General features: G+C 57.5%; 1 protein-coding gene across 1 annotated transcript; it reads right to left on the reverse strand.

The window, feature by feature from the left end:
* Window positions 18611-25786, reverse strand: PLXNA1 (plexin A1; the record flags this gene model as incomplete). Its single annotated transcript, XM_018038386.1, is given in 8 exon segments — window positions 18611-21565; window positions 22451-22601; window positions 22855-23067; window positions 24069-24238; window positions 24445-24635; window positions 24919-25015; window positions 25156-25259; window positions 25627-25786. Coding segments are annotated over 8 exon segments (1182 nt in total), but the record flags the coding sequence as incomplete, so codon positions are not given.

The following is a 26458-nucleotide window of genomic DNA, read 5'->3' on the forward strand; positions in this document are numbered from 1 at the left end:
GGGCATACACACCAAGGAAACCAGAATTGAAAGAGACACGTGTACCCCAATGTTCATCGCAGCACTGTTTATAATAGCCAGGACATGGAAACAACCTAGATGTCCATCAGCAGATGAATGGATAAGAAAGCTGTGGTACATATACACAATGGAGTATTACTCAGCCGTTAAAAAGAATACATTTGAATCAGTTCTGATGAGATGGATGAAACTGGAGCCAATTATACAGAGTGAAGTAAGCCAGAAAGAAAAACACCAATACAGTATACTAACACATATATATGGAATTTAGAAAGATGGCAATGATGACCCTGTATGCAAGACAGCAAAAAAGACACAGATGTGTATAACGGACTTTTGGACTCAGAGGGAGAGGGAGAGGATGGGATGATTTGGGAGAATGGCATTGAAACATGTATACTATCATGTAAGAATCGAATCACCAGTCTATGTCCGATACAGGATACAGCATGCTTGGGGCTGGTGCACAGGGATGACCCAGAGGGATGTTGTGGGGAGGGAGGTGGGAGGGGGGTTTATGTTTGGGATCGCATGTACACCCGTGGTGGATTCATGTCAATGTATGGCAAAACCAATACAGTATTATAAAGTAAAATAAAGTAAAAATAAAAAGTTAAAAAAAATAGCTAGTGCTTAGACTTGTCACCAAAAGCATGACCCATAAAAGGAAAAATTGATAAATTGGGATTCATTAAAATCAAACACTTTTGCTTACAAAAGACCGCAATAACGGAATGAAAAGAAAGGCTACAGACTGGGAGGAATAGCTGCAAACCACCACCAACAACAAAAGAAACTAGTTATCGAGAATATATGAAGAACTCTCCAAGTAAAAAACCAAACGACCCAATCAGAAAATGGGCAAAACACATAAGCAGAGCGCACTGAGGAAGACGCACAGACGGCAGGCGAGGGCGCAGAAGGGTGCTCAGTGCCATTACCATCAGAAACCTGCAAGCTAAAACTGCAACAAGAGAACCTATCGCAAGAGCTGACCTTTGAAACAACGACAAAGCCAAATGCGGCTGTCAAGGCAGGGAACCTGTATCGCTTTTACACTGCTGTGAATGGCGCGGTCTTTCAGGAAAACAGCGGCTGTTCCTCATAAAACTAAACATGTAAATATCATCAAATGCAGCATGCATTTGTCAGAGAGAAATGAAAACCTGCGCTTCTGCAACAATCTGAATATGAATATTCAGAGCAGCTTTATTTCTAAGCCCCAAACGGAAATATTTCAGATGCCCTTCAACAGGTAAATGGTTAGACAGACTGTGGTCCATCTGCACCAGGGAATCCTGCTCAGCAATAAGGAAGCAGACTACTGTCACAGGGGCCACCGGGGCAGCTCTCCAGGGGGTGACACCGAGTGGAAGAAAGCCAGTCACAAAAGCCTTCACACCGCATAATCCCATTCACATGCACTCTTGAAATGACAAAATCACAAAGCTGCAGAGGAGACGAGTGACTGCCTAGGACCAGGGGTGGGGGGAGGACGCTGTAGAGGGTGGGGCAGGGACCCTGGTGGTGAACATTCTGTGTTCTGACTGCACTAATGTCAGCATCCTGGCTGAGACACTTTCCTGTGTCACCAGTGGGAAGCTGGGTGAAAAACACAGGTCTCTCTGCATTATTCCTTACAATTGCATGTGACTACCTCAAGATAGTCTCATTGGAAAAGTCTCATTGACTCACTGGAAAAGACCCTGATGCTGGGAAAGATTGAAGGCAGGAGGAGAAGGGGATGACAGAGGATGAGATGGTTGGATGGCCTCACCTACTCGATGAACACGAGTTTGAGCAAGCTCTGGGAGTTCCTGATGGACAGGGAAGCCTGGCGTGCTGCAATCCATGGGGTCGCAAAGAGTCGGACACAACTGAGCAACTGCACTGAACGGATCTCAAGATAAACAGTTTGATTAAAAATATAAAACTTTGACAATGCTGTTTTTAAAAGCATCTATGTGAGGACTCGGAGGTAAAGCTGAAGAAACGTAGCAGGAAGTAGGACAGAAAGAGAAGGAAAAAATAAAGGCTCGAAGAATCATCCAGACGGCCCCTCATTTCTTAACTAGAGGCCCAGAGAGACAACAGAGAAGGCACAAGGGGATAAACACTGTTTGGACACCAGGATTGGAGAAGCCGTGTAGAACCGAGCCGCTCCTGCTGACTCCCAGAAAGGCTGGGAATCAGAGACTCTGGGTTCCCTGGGGCTGGGGCTGGATGGCCTTGCTCCCCACCCATCTGCACAGCCAGGGCACCCCCTTTCCCACCCCTAGAAGATGACAGATGTATTCTCGTGGAGGTGAGGCCAGAGGCTCCCGGGGCAGCCGTGAGGCTCCTAACTGAGGGAGTGGGGAGCAGCAGAAAGTCTACACATGGGGTCACAAGATTCCAAACCCCACACGCCATGCACTCACAGTACACTCACCGGGGGAGAGCATGGGGCCACCAGCAGGAGGAACACCCAGCCACAAGACCCACCTCAGATGCAATCTCACGCATGTTTTCAGCTATGGTGACGCGCCCACACAGCCCGTGTCCGGCTGGACGGACTTTCACTCACTCAGCACACCTGTCCCCGCGCCCCAGCAGCCCCTGCTCCCCAGCTGGCCCCAGGTGCTGACGTCTGGTGACACAGACGCCTTCCGCTGCTTCCAGGGCTCTGTAAGTGGAACCGCGCATGTGCACTGCTTCTGCGTAGCATCACATCTGTGAGAACTGCCTGCAAGAACGTGTGTACAGGCCACTCACTGTCACTGCAACCCAATATCCACTGTGGGGTATACTGCTTCATCCACCCGTGGGCACTGGGGTGACTTCCAGGTTCAGCTCTTGGACACTCGTGTGCTTAATCAGCTTTTAGTGCCTCCCATTTAAATATGAATAGACAGGTAAGGATCACCTAACATGGAAAACAGAGGGTCTCAGGGGCCTCCAACACGGGCAGCAGAGCAAAACTCGAAAGTGAAACTTAAATGAATGTCTTCTGAGCAAAACGGAAAGATCCACAAAAGGAGCAACAAAGGAAATCCAGAGAACAATTCCTAAGGAGTGCTCAGAAAGCAAATCTGCGGAAACACATATTTCACAGTTAGGCAGGATGACTGGAAGACAAATTTGAGGAAATCTTCCAGAGAGTAAGGTAAATGGACAAAGGGAAGAAAAGAAACCCAGGCTGTGGATCCAAGATGTCCAGTGTCCGAACAACAGGAATGAGGGAGACTAGGGAAACTCAGCACAGAAGACAATAACAGAGAACATTCCAGAACTGAATAACCTTAGTTACCACATTGAGAGGCCTGCTGAAGGGCCCAAAGAGTGGAAAAAGACCCGAATTAAGACGCATCCAGACTACAAAGGCGTGTGTGGGGCCAACACAGGGCACACGCGGTATGGAGGCCAGTGGCGTCCTCTTTCTCAGAGCAACGTGGAAGCTGGAGGAGCCCCATATACTGAGGGAAAATACTCCTACCTGGAATTCAACACCCAGGCATGCTATTATCAAGGATAACTGCAAAACATGCAATTTAAAGGGCAACATAAAACACAGCATTTATGAGCACCATGGCCTCAAAAGTTCTGCTTCCCCATACACACTTGTGAAGGAGCCCCTGGAGGACACACTCCATTACACGAGGGCACGAACCGAGGAGGGGGGCATGGGGACCCCAGATGTGGGGTGCACTCAGGACAAAGGAAACCACAGCACCCGCCCGGTGCTGGGCCCCAATTTAAGTTAGTAGATTACCTAATGTGTTTGAATAATAACAATAACAAATATAGGGCTATTCCAGGGGGGGAATGTGTAAGGAAACGTGACCAGAGATACTATGAACAGGGCCCAGGACTTTTAAGCTTGGTGTGCTATAATCTGCATTTTTAAACTATACACATTTTATTATGGTAAAAAATAAGTACAGAAAAAGTCTCTATTCACAATTCAATAAAATGAGGTAAAACCAATATAAAGGCCCTTGGCCTGGAAATTTTAAAGCTCTCTCTTAAGCAACATTCGGATTAAAAAAGAAATAAAAACCCACATTTGGAATATCCAGATATACTAAAAACAGTACAGCGGAGTTAATGCTCCTCAGAGAAAAATTCATAACCTTAAATATTCATGTTAATAAACAAGAAGCAATGAAAATAATTGAATTAAATATTCCTACAATTCTGATACCAATTCCAATGTATGTGTTTTTATAACACCACCAAACAATTCTCCAACAGCCGCTGGGGGGGTCCTGCAATTCAACCTGGTTGAAACCACCCGGAAGGACTCTCAGGTCCAGGGCTCAGTCTCGCGAGATGTCCACCCCTGTGCCCCCGCCCCCCATCACACACCCAGATTGTCCTGGGCTCCCCTCCTGCCTGCTGCAGACTGGATGTTCCTAGACCCCCTCCTCGGGTTCGGTTCATTTGCCAGCGAGGCTCAAAGAGCTCAGAGAGACGTGTCAGCCAGGAGATAACGGATTTATTGCAGGAGATGACTCAGGAGCAGCCGAAGGGAAGAGAGGCGCAGGCGAGGCCTGGGTTGTTACAGGCAAGATGAGAAACGACCAGCCCCATGTCAGCAAACTGAGACGTGACTCCAGCCTCGCCTGCCCAGAAACGGGGTCTCAAACCAGGCCGCCCGCCCCTGCCGCGGAGGCTCCTGACCCCGCTGCAGGACCGCGGCCTTGCAGGAAGCAGCCCGCTTCTCCGCCTGCGTCCCCCTGCTGCCCCCAGAAGCCTTTCGGCCCCACAGCCCTGCCGGGGCCTGTCCAGCTGCTAACAGGCTGCCGCCGTTCTCAGGAACGGAAAACGAGGCCCATCAGAGCTTTCAAACTGGCTCAGCTGAAGGCCCTCTTGTGACAGGAAAGGGACACCGGCTACCTTCCCCAAGCACACCCCACCCTCCGCGGAGGGCCACGTGCTCGCCCACCAGGAAGCTCTGCGCACCCTCTCCTCGGGGCTTTCCTGGGGCGCGGGTGAGTGGCGGCCCACGGGGGACGGACGTCACCCTCCGGCCCCTCTGCACCCGCTCCTCGGGGCGGGAGGGTGGGCGGCTGTGGAACCGAGTATTCCAGCCCTCTAGGCCCCTGCGAGGCGCCGCCACCCTTACGGGACCAGCCGGCTTTCCAGGTCGGCTCAGGAGCGGAGACGTCCCCATCCCTCTCTCACTGCGGAATCCCCAGGTTTCAGGCGCTCCGAGCCGGCGTGGGGACACAGGAGACACCGCGACCCCACTCGAGCCCCCGGCGGCCAGCGGCAGCGGGTGCGGGGCGGCGGCGGCGGCGTCCTGTCCGATCTGAGCAGCCGCCCGCACTGGGTCCGACCACCAGTCCCCGGCGGCCCCGCAGCGGGGCTGGCCAGGCGTCCCTGCCGCCCGAGGAGCAGGCGGAGCGGCCCAGCGAGGCTCCCGGGCCCGGCGTCTCCGCCTCGGCGGGGCCGGTCGTGCTGCCACAGACGGCCCGCCAACATGCCGCCCACGGAGGCCTGCGGCCCGCGGCCCGGGCGCTGCCAGCTGGCCGCGCGGCACTCCACGCGGGGCGGCGGCCACACGCTCCGCTGCAGCCCGGCCGGAGCTCGGGGCCGCCGCGGGGAGACCCGCCGGCAGGGGCACCGCCGGAACCCAACGCGGGCGCCTGGCCGGCGCGGCGGCCGCCAGAAGCCTCCGTGGGCCCGGTCTCCTCCCTGCGAGGTTCTGTGAGCTCTGGGCCCGGTCTCCTCCCTGGGCCCTGGAAGGTTCTGTGAGCGCTCCTTCCGTTTTCTTCCGCGGTGGCGCCACGGCCTCCAGGAGGTTCCGGGAACCCAGCCGCAAGCTCCGGACGGAAAGCCCGGGTGTGCGGGCGGGGAGCCCTCCGCGTGCCGGGGCCGGCCAGGCGTCCACGCGCGGGCGGCAGCGGGCGCCCTGCTCCGGGCGGGAGCCTTGCGCGGGCGCGGTACCGGCGGCGGGCGGGGCCGGACGGGCCCGCGGGAGGTCGCACCCAGGTGCGGGGGCTTGAACCGCTTCGGGGGCTTTCAGGGTCCGTCGTCTTCACGGCGCCGGGCGACCCAGCTGGGAAGGCGGGGGCCAGGCGGACCACCGGTCCTGGGGAACGCGCTCCTCTGCTCCTTGACGGGGGTCCCCTGAGCGAGGTTTTTCCACAGAGGGAGATTTTGTAGGGAACCTTCCAGAAGCAGGGATCGGCCTCCCCGTGTAACTGGCCCAGAGCGGCCCAGGCTCCTCGGACAGCCCTCGGGGCGTTTCTTGGGGTGGGGAGCAGGAACCACACTCAGCAGGCCTGGCCGAGCATCCCCGTCCCCCCGCGGCAGCCCCCACTCCTGAGGCAGTCACTCCCTACGCCTCAGCTGCGTGGTCGTGACAAACACCGCACAAAGGGCGGCTTAAACGACAGACATTTATTTCCGTCCGTGCTGCAGGCTGGACGTCCAAGACCCAGGCGTCTGCAGGACCGGGTCCTCCCGAGGCCTCTCGCCTGGGCCAGTGCGTGCTCTCCCCGTGTGTGCACCTGGACGACCCCCCGTGGCTGTGTGTTCTGCTTTCTTACAAGGACACCAGATTGGATGAGGGTCTACACTGACTTTCAGTCAGTCACCTCTTTAAAGCCCGGTCTCCAAATCAGAGCCTCCTTCTAATACAAGGGGTTAGGACTTTCACATACGAATTTGAGCAGAGACATAATCCAGTCTGTAACACTGCTGTTTAACTAGGGTTGCCAGATTGAGCAAGTAAAAACACAGGACTTAAACTTGAATCTCAGAGAAGCAACACATTTCTGTAGTTTATCTGGGATTCGAATTTAACTAAGTGTCCTGTGTTTTCTCTGGCAGCCTTATGCTTAACAAACCACTCCAGATTCTGTGGCTTAAAATCACAAGCACTAATTACTGCTCACATGCCTACAGGCCAACGGTTTGGGGTCAGCTGGCTGTAGGCTGGTCTTGGCTGGCCTTTCCCTGGGCAGCTGGCCTCTCCTCCACTTGCGTCTGTCACCACCGACAGGCTGGCCCAGGTTCGCGCCTGTGAGCCAGGAGGAAGTGAGCCCTGCACGGCCCTTGAGGCCTTGCCTCAGAACTGGGACACCAACACTTCAGCCACATGATGTGGGTCAGATCAAGTCACAGGGTCAGCCCAGACTCCAGGGGTGGGGAGATGGACCCTTCATCCTATTGGGAGGGGCAGTCTCATGTGTAACACGGAGGAGTAAGGATCAGGGACATTTTTTTTTTCCACTTTATTGAAGCATAGTTGATTTAGGGTGTTAATTTCTGCTGTACAACAGCGACTGAGTTGCACATACATATGTACACAGGTGTGCACCGCATCTTCCCACTGATGTATCGCAGGCTACTGCGTCCAGTGCCTTGCGCTATACAGTAGGGCCTTACTCTATGCCCTGTGTATCAGGGCTCTGCTTGCTGACCCACGCCTCCCCGTCCTTCCCTCCCCACCTAACCTCCCGCCCCCAAGTTGTTCTCTATGCCTGAATCTGCTTCTGTTTCCTAGGTATGTTTGTTTGTGTTACTTCAGATCCAATGCTAAGTGGTCTCCTGCGGTATTTGTTTTTCTCTTTCAGGCTTCACTTCGTGTGACAGTCTAGCTGCACTCGGTGCTGCAAGTGGCGCCATTCCATTCTCTCTCATGGCTGAGCACTGTCCACTGTGCGCACGCATCACACCTTCTCCATCCCTTCACTCACTGACGGACATTCAGGTTTCGTCTGTGGCTTTGCTTCTGTAAATAGTGCTGCTATGAACAGAGGGGTGCCTGCATCTTTTTGAATTCGCTTTCTCTAGATGTATGCCCAAGAGTTGGATTGCTGGATCATATGGCAACTCTATTTTTAGTTCTTCAAGGAACCTCCATACTGTTCTCCACAGTGGCTGCCCCAGTTCACCTTCCCATCAGCAGTGCAGGAGGGTTCCCTGCTCCCTCCACCCTCTCCAGCATTTGTTATAGACTCTTAATGGTCATCCCCAATAGTGTGAGGTGAGACCTCATCTAAGTTTTGATTGCATTTCAGTGGAAACAGTGGCAGACTTTACTTTTTTGGGGGCTCCAAAATCACTGCAGATGGTGACTGCAGCCATGAAATTAAAAGACGCTTACTCCTTGGAAGGAAAGTTATGACCAACCTAGACAGCATATTCAAAAGCAGAGACATTACTTTGCCAACAAAGGTCCATCTAGTCAAGGCTATGGTTTTTCCTATGGTCATGTATGGATGTGAGAGTTGGACTGTGAAGAAGGCCGAGCGCCGAAGAATTGATGCTTTTGAACTGTGGTGTTGGAGAAGACTCTGAGAGTCCCTTGGACTGCAAGGAGATCCAACCAGTCCCTTCTGAAGGAGATCAGCCCTGGGATTTCTTTGGAAGGAATGATGCTAAAGCTGAAGCTCCAGTACTTTCGCCACCTCATGCAGAGTTGACTCATTGGAAAAGACTCTGATGCTGGGAGGGATTGGGGGCAGGAGGAGAAGGGGACGACCCAGGATGAGATGGCCGGATGGCATCACGGACTCGATGGACGTGAGTCTGAGTGAACTCCGGGAGTTGGTGATGGACAGGGAGGCCTGGCGTGCTGCGATTCATGGGGTGGCAAAGAGTCGGACACGACTGAGAAACTGAACAATTAGTGATGTTGAGCATCTTTTCCTGTGCCTATTGGCCATATGTATGCCTTCTTTGGAGAAATGTCTCACTTAGGTCTTGCACCCATTTTTATTGGTTTTGTTGTTAGAGTTGTGTGAGCTGTTTGTATATCTTGGCAATTAAGCCCTTGTCAGGTGCATCATTTCCGAGTATTTTCTCGAAGGCCACAGGTTGTCTTTTTATTTCGTTTATGGTTTCCTTTGCTGTGCAAAAGCTTCTAAGTTTGATTAGGTCCAATCTGTTTATTTTTGTTTGTATTTCTATTGCCTTGGAAGAGGAACCTAAGAATACATTGATACAATTTATGTCAAAAAATGTTTTGCCACAATCTCTTCTGGGGGGTTTATGGTGTCTCGTCTTAAAAGTCTTTACGTCATTTTGAGTTGATTTTTGTGTGTGGTGTGGTAATATTCTAACTTCATCGATTTGCACACAGTTGTCCCACTTTCCCACTTGCTGAAGAGCTTGTCTTTTCCCCATTGCCTCCTTTGTTGAAGACTAATTGACCACAGGAGTATGGGTTTATTTCTGGGTTCACTCTTCTGTTCCAGTAATCCATATGACTCTTTCTGTGCCAGGTCCACGCCATTTGATGACTGTAGCTTTGTAGTACTGTCTGAAGTCTGGGAGGGTTGTGCCTCCTGCTTTGTTCTCTTCCCTCAGGACTGTTTTGGCAATTCTGGGTCTTTTCTGGTTCCATATAAGTTTTAGGATTATTTGACTAGTTCTTTGAAAAATATCAATTTGACAGCAAACTCATTAAATATGTAGAATGCTTTGGGTAGCATGGCCATTTTAATTCTTCCAGCCCAAGAGCATGGGATGGTTTTTCATTTCCTTGAATCATCTTTAGTTTTCTTTCTTCATGTTTTATAGTACTCTGCATATGTCTTGGGCTTCCCTGGTGGCTCAGAGGTTAAAGCATCTGCCTGGAATGTGTGAGACCCGGGTTCAATCCCTGGGTCGGGAAGATTCCCTGGAGAAGGAAATGGCAATCCACTCCAGTACTCTTGCCTGGAGAATCCCATGGAGGGAGGAGCCTGGTAGGCTTTTCACCTCCTTTATTCCTAAGTACTTTTCTGATGCAGTTTTAAAAGGAATTGTTTCTTTACATTCCCTTTATGATATTTCATTGTTAATGTAAAGGAACACAACTAATTTCTATGTGTTACCTTGTATCCTGCTACCTAGCTGAATTCACTTATCAGTTCTAGTAATTTTGGTGTGGAGTCGTTAGGGTTTTCTATGTCATCTGCAGATGACGACAATTCTACCTCTTCCTACCACTCTGAATACCTTTCCTTTCTCGTCTGACCAGTGTGTCTAGGACGTCTAATAATATGCTGAATAGAAGTGGTGAGAGTGAACATCCTTGTCTTGTTCCAGATTTTAGTGGGAAGGCTTTTACCATTGAGTATTATATTGGCTGTGGGTTTGTCATAAATAGCTGTCACGATGTTGTGATATGTTCCCTTGAGACCCACTTTCACATCATCATGAATGGATGTTGAATTTTATCAAATGCTTTTTTGGCATCTATTCAGATATCAGTGGCTGTAATCTTTTCTTTTTAATGATGTGGTATCTCACATTGATTTGTGTATGCTGAACCATCCTTTTGACCCTGAGATGAATCCAAATTGGTTCTGGCATATGATCTTTTGTATGTGTTGCTGGATTTGGCTGGCTAATACTTTGTTGAGAATTTGTACACCTGCATTCATCAATGATACTGCTGATTTTGTTTTTCGGTAGTGTCTTTGGTTTTGTTATCAGGGTGATGGTGGCTTCCTAGGATGTCTTCAGGAGTGGGACAGGGACACTCTTGCAGCCAATCTACCCTGGCAGCCTTGCAGCCACCTGAACTGAATCCACGGGGACTTCCACACAGGATGGTGGGGTTTGGACACAGAGCAAAATGGGAGCGAGTCATGGGGGAGGCGGGAATAGTCCTCAGTGAAGAAAAGCGCTTGATTTCTCCAAAGCCTGCTCTGCAGATTCTGCTCTGAGGTGGGCGGTTGTCAATCACAACTAATCACAGGCATACATAGCATGGTGCTACTGCCAGTCTGGTTTCAGACCACCTCAGTATAGCCAATATCTCAGTGAGTCAAGTCACATAAAGTCTTTGGTTTCCCCGTGCATGTGACAAGCTATGTTTACACTATGCTACAGTCTCCTAAGGGTACAACAGCATTATGTCTAAAAAGTGTACTTGTCCTAACTAAAGAATACTTTCTTGCTAAAAAATGCTAGCCATTACCTGACTAAACTCAACTCTCACTCAATTTCTAGAATCCAGTGGTCACAGCCCAGGAGCCCACGCCAGGGCAGGGGGCCGTCTGCTCGTCACACCCGCCAGCCCAGCAGGTCCATGAGCCCCCGTGCAGAGCTGGACATCTCTTTTCCTGACTCCAAACCAGCCTCCTGGCAGAAGGGGTTCTGAGAGTCAATTACCATGGGAAGTATTTCAGCTGGCAGGAATCCAAGAGTGAAGAGCAGCTGCCTGTCAGCCTTCAAGGGCTCCCACCCGAGATTTAATGGGCTTTATAGGCGCACGGGGCGCTCGCTCCAGTGGTGGCAGCTCTGCGGCTGCGCGGCTGCAGCTGCTCCAACCTGCTCCGACCGCAGGCCCGCCATGAGGAAGTGCCCGGGCTTCACACACTTCTCGCTGATGTCTGAGCAAGACTTCCAGCTGTCTGCTGACCTCCGTGGATGGAGGCACAGGCAACAGTCTCAACTAGCAGGGAGTTAAGCTGAGAAACACTCCATCCTCTCAGCTGCTCATGGCCACAGCAGCTCTGGGCAGATGCACCTGATATCGGGCCAGGGGCAGGGACTGCTGGAAAAGACTCTCAGATTTCTACAAGGGCCAGCAAGGAGCCCTGGTGGTTTGTAAGGAACTGTCAGAAGCGGGGACTGGGGCAGTGGCACTCCTGGACAATGCTCACCCACAGAAATAACTGTGGTGCATGGGGGGCACCACAGAGCCCCCTCGCCTCCCCCACAAAGCTGCATGAGTAGAGGGCTTAGAGAAACAAGGGAAGGAAGAACTGGAAACACATGGGTGGGAGGAACCACCTGGGAGGCATGAACCCCACCTCCCATGAGCTTCACTAGAGGTGCTGGGTCAGAGCTGGGGAACTCAAACAGAAGGCGAAAGTCAGTCAGGGCGGCGTGGCCCATGGCCATGAGGGCTTGTTGCACAAAACAGACACCAATGATTTCACGAGAAGGTGCTGAGTGAGGGGAACAAAGTCCCAGCACCATGGCTGGAGAGGCCAAGAAATGGCCTCTGGATAGTCCCCATTAGAAATGCTAACATCCAGAACATTCCACGATATCTGTGATGTAAAGATCAGCCAGACGCTGGATGGGAAATGCAGAACACCAAAGCGGATCCTAAAATAGTCAGTGAAGAGCTTTTGAGGAAAGACAGCCAACTTCTTCAGAGGAATGATGGAGGCCATAACAATGGAAAAAAATAACAGAACTGAATATCTGGAAAAACTATCTTTCAAAGACTAGGATGAAATGAAACAAACTACAGAAAAAAAAAGTTTTTTTCTTTGCACTGGCAACAAAAGAAAAAATAGATCTCATGAAAATTGAAAAATGTTATGCATTAAAAAACAGTATCAACAGAGTAACAGGCAACTCATAGAATGGGAAAAAATATTTACAAGTCACATAATGATAACAGACGAATACCTAGAACATTCAGAGAACCCCTGAAACTCTATGACAAAATCCAATTTTAAAAAGAAGCAAAGGATTTGAATAGATGTTTCTCAAAAAAATATGCAAATGGTTAATGAGCAAATGAAAAAGATGCTCAACATCACTAATCATTAGGAAATGCAAATGATGAAACCATAATGATATATCACCTTGTTACAACGACTACTATCAAAAGAAGAAAAAAAACACAGCAAATAACAAGTGCTGCCAAGGATGTGGAGGAATTAGAACCCTAACACTCTGCTAGTGGGAATATGAAGTGGTGCAGCCACCGTGGAAACCAGTGTACCAGTTCCTCAGAAGATTAAAACATTTGTAGAATAACCGTATGACCCAGCAATTCCACTCCTGGGCATGTACCCAAAGGGACGGAAAGCTGGTCTCAAAGACACATCTGCACTCTCATGTCCGTGATGATTCACAGCAGCTGAAGGTAGAAGTGCTCCAGGTCATCCATCCACAGATGAATGGAGAAACGAAATATGGTCCATCTACACGATGGAAAACTAGTGGTACTTGAAAAGGAGGGACACTCTGGTTCCTGTGGCAACACGGGTGAACCTTATGGACACTGTGCTCAGTGATAGAGCTGGTCACAGAAGTAGAGGTGCTGTGTGACCCACTTAGATGAGGTCCCCAAAGGAGTCAAATCCACAGAGACAGGAAGCAGCGTGGGGTGTGCCAGAGGCCAAGGGAAGGGAAGTGTTTAACCGGGACAGAGCTTCAGCTTCAGAAGCTGAGAAAGTTCGGGAGACGGCAGCAGTGGTCGCTGCACAACAGTGTGAATGTACCTGATGCCGCTGAACCTGACTCTTAAAAATGGCGGTGAGTTTTCTTATATGTATTTTGCCACAATTTTGAAAAAATTAAAAGAAACAGAGTTTATCACAAAGTGAAAGTCTTTGAAGGGTTCCGTATTCTGTTTTTCAGAGTTCCTTCTCTTGTCTTTCCCAGGCCCCACCCTGCCTGCTTGCTCTAATCTGTTTCCTGGGTTCCATCCTTTAACCCTAAACCCAATATCAGATTTCTCATTCTTTCATTAAAAGCTAAGCATTTAAAACGCAACATCAAGAAAGTGAAAATAAAATTGTTTAAATATTAAAAAAGGTGAACAGAGGGAGTTCTCTGGCATTTTGGCACTTTCACTGTTGTGGCCTGGGTTCAAACCCTGTTCGGGGAACTGTGATTCCTCAAACAAGCTGCCTGGCCTGGCCAAAAACAAACCAAAAAATGAAAAGAAAACTCAGGATGGAAGAAGAAATTTCTGCAAATCATGTATCTGATAACGGACGTGTACCTGTAATATAGACAAAACGCTTACAATTAAATAATGAAAAGACAAATGGGCAAAGATCTGAGCAGATGCTTCTCCAAAGCTAGCACATACCCAGTAAGGGGCCAATAAGCGGACGAAAAGACGCTCAGCGTCACGAGCCGCCAGGGAAAGGCCACTCAAAGCCACAGTACACGACTTCACACCCCCTAAGATGGCAGTGGCCAGAAAGCAGATGCTCACTAGTGCTGGGGCGAATTCAGAGGAATTGGGGCGTGTGTGTGCCGCCCAGCCACGTTCCGCTCTTTGCAACCCCAAGGACTGTGGCCTGCCAAGCTTTTCTGCCCGTGGATTTTCCAGGCAAGAATACTGGAGTGGGTTGCCGTTCCCTTCTGCAGAGAATGTTCCCAAACCAAGGATCGAACCTAGGTCTCCTGCACTGAAGGCAGCTTCTTAGCCTCCAGGGGAGCCCCTGGTGCACTAATAGTGGGAAGGCAAAATGGTGCAGAGACTGCGGAAGGCAGTCAGGCAGTTCCTTAAAGTACTAGAGTTACCATATGATCTAGCAATTCCACTCCTCGTACATGCCTACGAGAATGAGCGTACGCTCACATGAAAACCCGTACGCAGATGTGCGCAGCAGTGCTGTTCTTAAGTCAAGAACTGGAAACGACTCAAACGCCCTTCAGCTGATGAATGGATGGACACATCCACGCAGGGGAGTATCATTCAGACGTCAGAGGAGTGAAGCGTAGTGCAGGCTACCAGACACGAACCCTGAAAACATGACACTAAGCGAGAGAAACCAGACACAAACAGCCACGTACGGCGTGCCTGTGTCTGCATCAAGCGTCCAGAGCCAGCAGATCTACGGAGACAGTGAGCAGGGCAGGAGCCAGGGAGAAAGGGCGCGAGTGGAAGCTCCCAGGTGTGGGGGCTTTTCTGGGGTAATGCCTGGGTTCTAGAAGGGACTGCAGCGGTGGTCGTACAGCTGCGTGGCCAGGAGCCACTGAGGTGTACACTGAGTGGCCAACTGTATGCGACGTGACCAGCAGCTCAGCAAAGCTGCTGAGGAAACAAAAATCAGAGCATTTCCTCTCTTCCCCAGTTCTCTCCCCAAGCTCGGGGAGATCCACCACAGCACAGGAAACTAAGAAACCCTCTGTTAGCAGAACTCTCTCTCCAAAGAAGCAACAGTTCAGACAGACATCAGCACACACACACCCTGCTCTTCACCTCTAGGAAACTGGTCTAGTCCCACTCTGTCCAGTGGAAACAGAAAATGAGCTACAAACACAGTTTTAAACTTTCTAGTGGGCACACTTACAAGTTAAAAGCAACATGTGAAATTTAACACCATCTTAGGTAAGCCTGTCTACCTCATTATCATCACTTCAAACATGTCCACATACACGATTTTCATGAGCTATTTCACATCCTGTGTGTTTTACATCAGCAGTACTCTCAGCTCAGGTGGCCCGTCTAACTCTCCCAGCAGCAGAGCCTCCAGCAGTGAGAGATTCAGTCTGCATCCCCACGACAGATCAATGTGAGCAAAGCCGGAAAAAGGAATCTGTTGGCTAATTACCTGAAGGCCACAGAGCTCTTGTCTACTGGTGGGGCTGGGTCCAGGAGTTTAGTCTCTCTCTCTCTTCCCCTCATCTCTTAGCTCCACACTTTGGAGCCCGGGCCACCCCTGCCCCCAAGGCACGCCACAGTAAGGAGTATCCACTCTTTTCAGCAGTTTCGGGGAAAAGAGTTGCTCCTGATGACGTGGCATGCTCAGCCTGATCGGCACGGATGCTGTGACCAGTCAGCTGGGGTCACAGCCCCGCTGACAGACTCCCCTGGGTGTGGAGAGGGAGCAGCTCCCAGGCCCAGGGACTCAGGCCACAGACGAGCCCAGAACCTGCAGCCTAGCCCAGCACGGCCTCTGGGGTTGAAGACGCACTGCTGGTATCTTGTTAACATAGCTTCTTAATTGTCTGAAGTTTAACCTTGCTTCCAAGCTTCTGCCCTACCAAGAAGTAGAAACAAATCTTGAACTTTCAAGTATCTTAATCTAGTGGTATTTAAGTAGTCTCCTTTGGGGACTTTCGTGGTGGTCCATTGGTTAAGATTGCACCCTGAAATGCTGGGAATACAAGTTCGATGCCTGGTGGGGGAATTAAGATCCCACATGCTGCGAAGCAACTAAGCCCCTGCGTGGCAACTGCTGAAGCCCGTGTGCCATGTGACTAAACTTAGACCAGAGGCAGCCAAATAAATAAAGATTAAGAATAAAATCAACAGTCTCCTTTGGGAAAACGTTAAGTTCCAGGTCGTAGTTCAACTCCCTAACAGGGCTCTTCCTCCCTTTATCTTCTTCCCATGATGGTGGCGGGGCCTGAGGCAAAGGTGACGAGGCTTCCTGGCACTAGGCACGGAGGTCTGCTCCTCTCCTGGCCTCCAGTGGGAGTGCCTCACCCACTCAGGGGCGTCCTGTACATCTGGACACGTTGTGCACGGCACACCTCCACAGGGGTACCATCAACTCACGCTACAGTGGACACAGGTCTTCCCGGAGTGGTGTGCGCAGCAGCCTCGATGCTGCTCACCTCTGGTCCTCCGCCTCGGTCCTCACTGAGCGTCCTGGCTCGGGGGCACCTGCAGCCCCTCTGCAGCGACTCCGGAAGCCGCTCTGCTGCCCGGCCTGCTCAGCAGCCTCCTCTTCCGGACTCTAGGCTCCTTCCTGCAGCTGGCAGCCCCACCAGCATCTCTGTGCCTCGGCCAGCCTCGCTGGACAGGGGCACTATCCTCCAGCCCCTCATTCTGCCCCTTCCTCACCAGTTAAGGCAGGGGCCTCCCTCGCCGGGCCCCCAACCCCTTGCTTGAGTCCTCGCTGGTGGAACTCCAGTGCTGGCGACACTGGGGGCAGCCCGAGGGGGCTCTAGGACCCCGGCCCTCGCGACGGCTCCGCCCTCCAGGGCGCAGTCAGCCGGCAGGGTCGCCTGGGGCTGCTCCCCTCTGTGTGGCCCAGGAGGCGGGTACTGAGTCCGAGGGCCGCGCTCCTAGCTGGGAGAGCCCTTCCCCAGAGACTTGAGAGGAACGTGCCCCTCAGAAAATCAACTCACACAAGGAAGGGAAAGGGGGCTCCTTCCTGCACTACAGGCTGCTCCACGGCCCACCCCCACCCCGCCCCCTTGGCGTCACACCTGGGAGTGGCGTCCCGGAGAGACCGGGCCTCAGGGCGCGCGGGCGGCAGCAAGGGCCGGCGGGCGGCGGCGAAGACGCCTGGCTGGGGAGTGCGGGGGCTTCGGGGCGCAGACCGCGGTCCTCAACGCCGAGGCGTCCTCCCCGCCGGAAGTGAAGGGCCGTGGCACGCGACCGGAAGGAAGCCACGCGCCCGGAAGGAGGCCACGCGACCGGAAGGAAGCCACGCGACCGGAAGGAAGCCACGCGCCCGGAAGCGGAAGTGCGCGGTGGGGCGGCGGCTTGGGCCCGGCGTGTGGTGACTTCGGCGCCCTGGAGGAGCCTTGGAAGGGGCCCGCGGGCTCCAGGTGCGATTGAGGGCCCGCGCTCCTTGCTTCCCAAGGAGCCTAGGACAGCCTCTGCCTCTCCTGGGGCCCAGGGTCCCCCTCAGCGTGGGCCACCTTGGGCCTCGCATGCTGCCGACCCAGCCTCTGCTCCCTGGTGGAGCGCGGCCGCTCGAGTCACCCTGGCCCGAGGGGCACTGCCCCTCTCCCGGTGGCCCTTCCTGTCTGTTCAGCTGGCCGCCACCACGGGCCCCCGTGTGCAGTCACCAGGGTGTTCCCAGGCGCTGTTACCTGAACCCTTCCTCCCCATCGCCACGGCTTCGTGCAGAGCTTGGCACACAGAAGGGCTCAGCCCAGCGTGCTGGAGCCTTCGCTCTGGCCAACAGACACCCCCACGCCATGCGCTGCCCAGCGCAGCAGGTGAGCCCCGGCCTTGGCAGTAAGGACTTAGAGCCTGGATGCTCCCACGTGCACGACAGTCAGATGGCGCCACCCCCACCCCCCACCCCCATCCCGCTTGATTTGAGCGCTGATTGCGCCCAGAGACCCGCGCCTGCTTTGACGTGCCCGCCGAAGGGCCTGAGGCCCTCGGCTGGGCTGATTGCGCCGGAAAGCTGGAGGGGACAGAGCGATGCGAACAGGCCACGTCACACCCCCAAATGGGACCGTGTTTGCTAAATTTGTTTCCGATGCAATTTCATGCTGATTACACTGATTTCTCTGGTGATTGAGCCTGGCGCTGAGCTCGCCGCCCCGAAGACCGGCTGTCAGGATGGGCCCGTTTTTGGAGCAGGAGGTACTGATGCTGATTTATGGGCCTCTGTCAGCGCTCTCCGGGTGGAGATGCTGCAGGCAGGCTGGAGCGCCACCGGCTTCTCTGGGGACCTCTCCTGCCGCGTGGCCGGCTTTCAGTCCCCCAAGGCCACTCCCCATCATGCTCCTCAGCTTTCCTGTGTCTGTGTGGCTATGAGCTCCACACCAGTTCACTTGGCCAGAACGGCGGCTGAACCACGAGGGGACCGTCAGCCTCGTCACTGTCACCACCTGGCTCAGCCTGCAAGTCGGGCACAGACAGAGGTGCAGGTCGCTTTCTGGTCCGTCACACCCCTCCTGTTCTGACATAGGCGGGAGCCCAGGTCAACAGGACCCTCAGGTCCTGGTTTAAGTCTCAGCTGAAATGCCCAGTGGCCCTGGGGCCAGTTGTGATGCTGGGCCCCCCACCCTCAGGGCCCACGGAAGAACAAAGGTGGGGGTTGTGGGGGCCCCTGCTGCATCACCCCGAGGGCAGGAGCCTTGACAGCCCAGGAAATGCTGCTCAGAGCGGGGGCGGGGCAGGGGGAGGTGAGATGGGCTGGCTGTCGTGCTGCCCGCGTGGCTCCACCCTAGACCCCTCCCAGCAAGGAAAACCCGGAGCCGTGAGTTTTAGCAAAAATGTTTACTCTCCTTAATGTGTGTGTATTTACAAGTACTAAATCTGAGACAGTAAAATAGGAAATAGCCGTGTATTTACACAACCTGCAAGCCTGGCGCCGTCAGCCACGCCGCCCCGGGAGAGGCAGTGGCCGAGGGGCCGCTCAGGCCGCCGAGCGATTGCTCTTCTTTTGGGTGGGGGCTCTGCGGCGTTAAAGGACAGCTAATTGTGGGCTTCGTCTTAAAAATATCTCTCTCTCTAAATATATCTATTCTAGCTTGTGTAGCACCAACGGCGTGAGCCCTCAGCTCCAGCACTGGGGGGAGAGCCGGGCAGGGCTCGCTCAGCAAGGGCAAAGCAGGGGGAGGGGGGCCTCTCCTGTGGGACGGGGCTGGGCCCGGGTCAAGGAGTGTGGGCAAGCTCGAGGTATATGGAGAGGCCAGGCTCCCGACCGTGGCCGAGCCATCCCTGGCGCTCCTGAGAGGCGTGCGGGCGAGAGCGAGGGAGGCAGCCCAGGGCAGCAGGCAGTAGCAGCAGAGTCCGGGCAGGTGGGCAGTCTGGCCCCGCCTCCCGGCCCCAAGACTGCAGAGCAGGGCTCCACTCCGTGCTCCAGCCGCCCTCTGGCCAGAGCTGGGCTCGGGGTCGGAGTGCCAGGCAGGAGGATACAGAGGTGCGAAGGGCGAGACAGGCCGGGGGCTGAGTGACGAGGATTCGGCCTGACTCCTGCCCCGGGAAGGAGGTGCGGCCGTGCTGCCGGTGGACGGCAGGCTCAGGTCCGTGATTGGCTCGTGTGTAAACAAGCAGCGCTAAAGTGCTCGCCCCAACCCGCCTCTGTGCTCTGCGAGGCCACGCGCTGGGCAGGACAGGCGGCTCCGCGCTTCTGCGTCCCCACCGCCCAACCTGCCGACCCGACCGCGGGACGGGCGCGAGGACCAGGGAGGCCCAGGAAGGGGGTGGGGACTGGATTCCGAAGAGGGTGATGCCGGGGGCCAAGGAGCCCGCTGGCCGGAGTGGGGCTGGAAGAACGGGGGCTTCGATCAGAAGCAGCTTCAGGGAAGACTCGGGGGAGAGGCCCACACACAGGAACCCGGCGCCTGCCTGGCCTGAGCTCCTGCTGGACACCCACCGCGTGGGGGCCCGAGCCCTACTCAGCGCCCGTGGGGCCTGGGGGCCTCTGACCCCCAGTTCCAGGAGCTTCCTGAGTCAGGAGGTGGTGGACTTCACCCCTCCTCCCGCGGGGGAGCAGCTGCTCAGCTGATGGAGGCTCTCAGGGGGCTCACGCCGCGTCAGGGAAGGCGCGGGGCTGGCCACAGTTAGCTGTCCCTTAAAAGTCCGCGGGGATCTGTAGTACCGTCGAAAAAGTGAATTGAAAAGGGGACGGGCCACTGCCTTCACAAGTGACTGATTAATTAAAAAACATGAAAAAAAGGGGCCTAACAACCTCTAGTATTCAACACTTGCAGTTTTAAAAAGGTCAAGTCATACTAAACGCTAGCACAGTCATGCAGGGATCCACGGCCGCCTCCGGGAAGCTCTCGGCCGGGCAGTCTGTCCTCGCGTCGATGCCGAGGCAGGCTGCCCTGCAGTGGACGCGGAGGTCGGGCACTCCAGCAGGGGACGCTGGCCACGCCCGTTTGGTTTGGCTGTCCCGGTGCCTCGGCTCTTACTCTAAACTGTAAAATTCCTCCTCCTCCAGTTAACTGTACAGGACCCCACTGGGGCTGGAGACAGGCAGAGCCACATATATATATATATGTATATATATGTACAGTTTTTTTAATTAAAAATGTGTACTCTTGCTAGCTGAGGGCAGGGTGGGCAGCCCCGACCTCCAAGCCCTCTGGTCACTGCGTCCTGCTCCCGGCCAGGCCACTGTGTAGGGTCCGAGGCCCCCACAGCTCCAACTGTCCAAGCACAGAAGGACTCCCTGTTCCCCTAAAAAACGAGCAACGTCCCCCAGGCGTCCCCCTCTCCAAGGGGCCAGCACGCTGCTGAGGGGCCAGACTGAAGCCGCAGGAAGGTGGGCGGGAGGCTGGGGGATGGGCAGGAGGCTGATGAGGCAGGCTCCTGGGCCCTCCACAGCAGAGCTCAGCCTGGGGCAGGGCGGGTTTCGGTGGGGAGGGGGAATAAATAAGGGGAACGTGCACTCACAGCCCAGAGCCCCAGGCCCAGTGGCTCCCAGAGGCACAGCCCTGAGGACAAAAGGGGACCCGAGTCCTTCCGGAAGTCACCTGGCCCCGCGTGGAGCCATCCTGCAGCCCCTCCATAGGAGGGAGCCGGGGGCCTCTCTCTGGGCGAGGTCGACGCGGTGCTCCGGCCTCGACCGCGGAGAGCACGCGGTGAATCGGAGGATGGCGGCGGGCGTAGGGACGCCAGGACGTGGCAGGTGGGTGGCGCTGGCCCAGGCCGACTTCAGCGCCCTGCGGCGGGGCCCTGGGCGTGCCGCCTCCCCGCCCAGGCTGCCAGCCAGGTCTAGCCTTCAGATTCTGCCCAGGAGGCGGGCACACCGGCCCGCCTGGCCCGCTGGCCTCCGCAGCCTCGCCTCTCCTTCCTGGAGAGCTCTGGCAGTGCCCCTGCTGTCCTGAGGGGGCCGGGTCACACCTGGGCTCCCCGGCCCCCTGCAAACAGCTCTGGGCGCAGGGAGGGCTGCAGACACCGCCTCACCCACACCAAGGAAGAGCCGGGACCCCACAGGCGGGAAGGGGACGCAGGGGCCGGGGGCCGGGGCCGCACACCTGGCCCCAGAGCAGGACCCTGGCATGGCGGGCGAGGCTGCCTCCGTGGACCTCCCAGCTCTGGCCGCCGGGCGGAGGCCGCCGCCAGGGCCCTCTCACTCACTGCTGCTGGCCGGGCGGTTGGGCTGGTGGCTCAGCTGCTCAGGGCCATGGTGTCCACCACCTGCTCCAGCCTGCCACGGAGCCGCTGCCGCCGTGCCTGCTCATCCTTCTCCAGGGCCGTCAGGATCTGCAGAGGCGGGCAGAGGCCTCAGGCTGGCTCCAAGGCCACACACAGTGCCCGCCGCCGTAGCCTGAGGGACCTGGGCTTGGAGCCAGGACCCCCAGGTCGCCAGGGTCTCCTCCCCACCCTCTTCCCCTGAAACCACCCAAACGGGACTCGGGTCCCCTGCCAGCCCTTCGGGTCCCCGAGGTGCAGTGTCTCTGAACTCCCAGGCGTCCTCTGTGACCCCTGCTCACACTGGTGTATCCTGCGGGCAGGCAGCGCCGCCCCCCACGGCGGCCATGTTGCCATCCCCGCCCTCCCCCTGCAGCCCCTGTCTCTGTGCCCCTCACTGAGCCCCACCCCAGGTCACGGCGGGGCCCGCCCTCCCCTCCCCTCACCTCCCCCGCCCCAACCGCAGCCCCTGCCCGCTGGCCCCAGGCTCAGCACAGCCGCTTCTCTGCTCTGTGGTCCCTCCCCAAGCCCCCTCCTCCGGTCTCAGCTCGTCCCCCGGTTCCGCTGCCACCCCCAAGTCCGACCCGGTGGCCAAGTCTCCGGAGCTGACCGCTCCACCCTCTCGACCCAGGGAACCAGGCTCCTGACCCTCCCCTTCGCCCACCCCATCCCACTTCTTGACATGCCCGCCCTGCCCTCCAGCCCCCGGCAGGCGGGTTCTGCGTGCCCGGGAGAAGCCCGCACCCCTGACGCCCACAAACCCCACAGCCACGGCCACCCTCCTCCTAGGAGGCTCTGCGGCGGGCCTGCCCTGGCCTCAGGACTGGGCCCCAGCCGTGCCCATCTCTCCAGCCCGTGGCTCAGTCCTCCGTCCCCAGCGTCTCAGGGAGGCCCAGCGCCCGCTCCCAGCAGCAGAGCCTGCCCAGCAGCCCGGGGCAGCGGCGAGTCTGCACTGACCTCGTCCTTGTACTTGGTGATGTAGGAGTAGATCTCATGCAAGGCGCTCATGCTGTTGAACTGGCTCAGGTGCAGCCGCGACTGCTCGGCCAGGTAGGCGCTCATATCCTGGTCGCTGATGGCGGGCATCTTAGCAATGTCGGCGTAGTACCTGCGGCGGTTGGCGTGTGAGCGAGGGACCGGCCGCCCCCTCTGCGGTCCCGCCCCTTCTACATTTCTCCCCCTCCCGCCCCCAGTCCCTTCCCACCTGCACGCCCAGCCCCGCCCCTGCGTGCCCCGCCCGGCCACGGTCCCGCCCCTCCGCACCCGCCGCCCCGCCCCCTGTGTACCCCAGCCGCCCGGCCCCTCTGCGTCTCCCGCCTGGCCCCGCCCCCTCTGCGTCCCCCACCCCGGCCAGCGCCCACCTCTCCACCCAGCTCTTGTAGTTGGGGATGTCCTTGGCGTAGAGCAGCTTGTTGGAGGGCGAGTCCTTGCCCAGCTTGTGCTCCGACGTGGAGCAGGAGTCCATGAAGGTCTGGGCCACCACCGACAGGCAGGCGTCCGTGATGCTGCTCTTGTGGATGTCGAACACGAACTGCGGGTTCTTGATCACGTTCACCCAGAAGCGCAGGGGCAGGCTGCAGGCGGGTGGGCGCAGGCAGCGTCAGAGGGGCCTCGGCCACCCCCGGGGCGCGGCGGGAGGGGCTGACCTGTGGCCTCCCCGTCCTCCAGGCTCCACCCTGCGCAGCGACTGTGGGGCTCCACGCAGCCAGGGAGATGGGCCCAGAGAGCCCGGCAGTGAGGGCTGCACCCCCTGCCCACAGTCCCAGGGAGAAGGGTGCACACCCAGAGGCGCTCTCGGCCGCGGTCATTCGTGTGCATAGCCAGGGTCCTCCAGGCCTGAGTCCCTGTTCAGGGCCCACTCAGCTCCCCTGTTCCTGCCCACAAGAGTCTCGGTTACCAGACCAGGAAGGGCTCCCAGAGACAGCCGACCTCCTACCCCAAACACCAACCTTTTGACAGCCACTAGCCGGGCTAACAGCTCTAGCCGTGTGTCACTAAGCTAAAAATTCAGGTCCTTGGCTGCACGCGGCCACATGGCCAGCACACACCTGGAAGCTCCCATCATTCTAGGAATGCCCCAGGACGGTGCTGACCTACGCGACGCTGCCCTCCCCTGTGCCCCGTGGACCTCCTCGAAGTCTGTGGGCAGCAGAGGTGGAGATGAAGGCCCAGGTGGGCTCACTCAGAGGGGCCGAGGCTGAGGCTTTCGGAGCAGCAGCTCACAGAGGCCAGGGCGCTGGGAGGGGTCGGGGACGAGGAGGGGGAGGCCCGAGGCACAGAGCTTCTGAGGACCAGGCCCACCCTGCCGGGGTGCACCATCCGCTCTGGAGGTGTGAGCCCAGCCGGCAGTGGCTGCTGGCCTGGGGGCCTGGGCTGGGAGGGGGGCGCTGTCACCGTCACCCTCGCTGCTGTAGGCAGCACAGGCTGGGCCCCCGAGCCATGTCTCACACAGGTCACACCGGCACACCGTCCTGCACACGCCCCCGCAAGACGGGCAGCAGATTCTCGTGCCAGGTGAGTCGGGGGGCCCGCGTGGAGGGGCCCAGCCGCCCCGCTCCCCCCACCCCCGCCTTACCAGTTGCTCTTCCAGGTGTGGCGCACGTCCGCGTCGTGGATCTGGTGCTGGTCGGCCTGCTCGTCCAGAAAGTCGAACATGTACTTGATGGCCAGCGGCAGGGCCGAGCCACGGTGTGCCGTGCTGAAGATGGTCTCGAATAGGTCGTCCACGAACTTCTGCAGCGTGCCCTGGGGGCGGGGCGGGGGCGGGGCACAGCTCAGGGGCCGCACCACCCCTCCCAGGCTTTCCCCCCCCCACGGCCCGCCCCTCCCAGGCACCCTGCCCCGCCCCCGGCCCACCCCCAAAGGCACCCCCCGCCCCACCCTTCCCAGACACCCCCACCCTGCCCTTGGCCCACCCTCCCAGGCACCCCCACCACCGGCCTGCCCCCAACCTTAGTGGCCAGCAGCCGCGTCAGGTAGATCTCCGAGACCATCTTGCTGCCGCGGTCGCCCTCGCGCTGATCCAGGTGGTCGTGGTTCTTGACCAGATGCCACAGCTTCGTGCCGCTCTCCAGGTCGGGCGTGATCATGGGCGTGCGCGATCGCAGGCTGTCGGGGCTGCTGGCCGTGCGCAGCATGCTCTCTGCGGGCACCGCACCATCAGCCGTGGCATCTAGTACCCTCACCCGCCCGCCCGCCTGGCTGGGGATCCTGGCTGAGCCTCGGTGTCCCCATCTGAAAAACGGGGGACAGCGATGCCCTGGGACGACACGTGCGACGGCCGCGAGGAGCCTGCGCTGCCGGAGAGGCCAAGTGGCCCAGGGACGGGCCACGGCTAAGCCGTCCCAGGCAGCCCCCACAGTGCCTGGGGCAAGGGTCCTGTCCTGGTCAGTGGCCTGCCCCTGCCCCCGCCACCCAGTCCTCACCGTATCTGCTGAGAGACTTGGTGAAGGTGGACGAGTTGGAGATGTTGTAGGCGGACGTCTGCTTGGGCACCAGGGCCACTGAGGACCCATCTGTCACCTGCAGACGGAGGACCAGGTGCCATGGGAACCACCACCCGGAGCCGATCTCTCCCCTGGGCCTCTGCCTCCCGGGCCTAGGGCCTCCAGGGCGGCAGGGAGCGTGGCCCACACCGCGAGCGGTGGCCGTGGGCAGCTCACCTGATAGTGCGCCAGCGTGTTGAGCCTCTTCCAGTCGTTGTCGATCTTGGTGGTGACGTCCTCGTCCTGCAGGATGATACGGGCCATGCGGCCCTGCCGCCACTCTGCGGGGGAGGGGAGGGTCCCGTCGCCCTGAGTGGACGCTGGGCAGCAGAGGGACAGGCCCTGCCTCCGGCCCACGTCCTGTCCGCCCAGAGCTGTAGCCCTACACCCCACTCCAGGCGGCCCCAGGGCCCCTGTGTGTGCCCTTCTCCCAGCCTGGCGCTCAGGCCTCCCGCCACTGCCCGCCACGGGACCAGACCGGCTCTTCTCTACTTTCCTTCCCAGTGAGCCAGTGAGCCCCCAGCTCTAGGTGCAAATGGGACCCCACCCTCCATGGCCTCCACCACCCTGGGGAGGAGACTGGGGAGCCCACCCAAGATCACAGCCCTGCCCTCCCACCATCCGGGCCAGCTCCCCTCCCGGGCTCACCCAGGTCCATGTCCCCAGCCTTGGGCCGTTGGGAGTAGGGGACGCCCTTGTACACGGCGTCCAGCAACTTCTCCTTGACCTGCGTCACCGTGTCACAGTTCAGCCCCTTCACCGGCACCTCAGGGGCGTTCTCATTTTCGGGGTTCACGCAGTTCAGGGTCTGAGGATGGGAGAACGCAAGGTCAGCTCCTTGCGCCTTGCTGGGTGGTGGGAGGGGGAAGGGTGGATGGACATGGGCAGGCGGGTGGGTGTGCAGGGGCGCGGCGTTGCCCTTTGCGCAGCGTGCGTGGGCAGAGGCCGCGGCGGGACCGAGCGCCCCCTGGAGGCCGCCTCCGGCTCCGCCCCCGCGCAGGCCCGCCCCGGCCCGGCCCCCAGGGCGGCGCATGCGCGCGGCGCTCCGCGGGCGGCGAGAGCGAGGCCGGTCCGCATCCGCGCGCCTGGCGCCCCATTCATGCTGGGCAGCGGCGGCGGCCACGCAGCGGAGCCCGGGCGGCGGCCTCGGCCTGGTGGCCTGCGCGCTTCAGCGGCCCCGCGCGGGGCAGGGGCGGGCGGCGGCGCGGGCGGGGAGCTGCGATGGCCGGCGGCGGGCGCGCCCCGGGCAGCCTGTGAGTAGGGGCTCAACTTTCCCCGCGGCGGGCGGGCGGGGTCCGGCGGTGGTCCAGCGGGGTCCAGGCTCCGGGCGGCCCGGGCCGGCCTCCTCGGGCTGCGGCCGAGCGGCGGGCGGGGGCAGCGGGGGTGGGGGGGCTGCGGCGCGCGTGTGTCCGCGCCCCGCGTTCCGCGCCCCCGCGTGTCCCTGCGGCTTCCGCCGGGTTCACGGTGTCCGGCGCGGCCG

The sequence above is a fragment of the Capra hircus genome, chromosome 22 (genome assembly GCF_001704415.2).
Source record: "Capra hircus breed San Clemente chromosome 22, ASM170441v1, whole genome shotgun sequence".
Classification (NCBI taxonomy): domain Eukaryota; kingdom Metazoa; phylum Chordata; class Mammalia; order Artiodactyla; family Bovidae; genus Capra; species Capra hircus.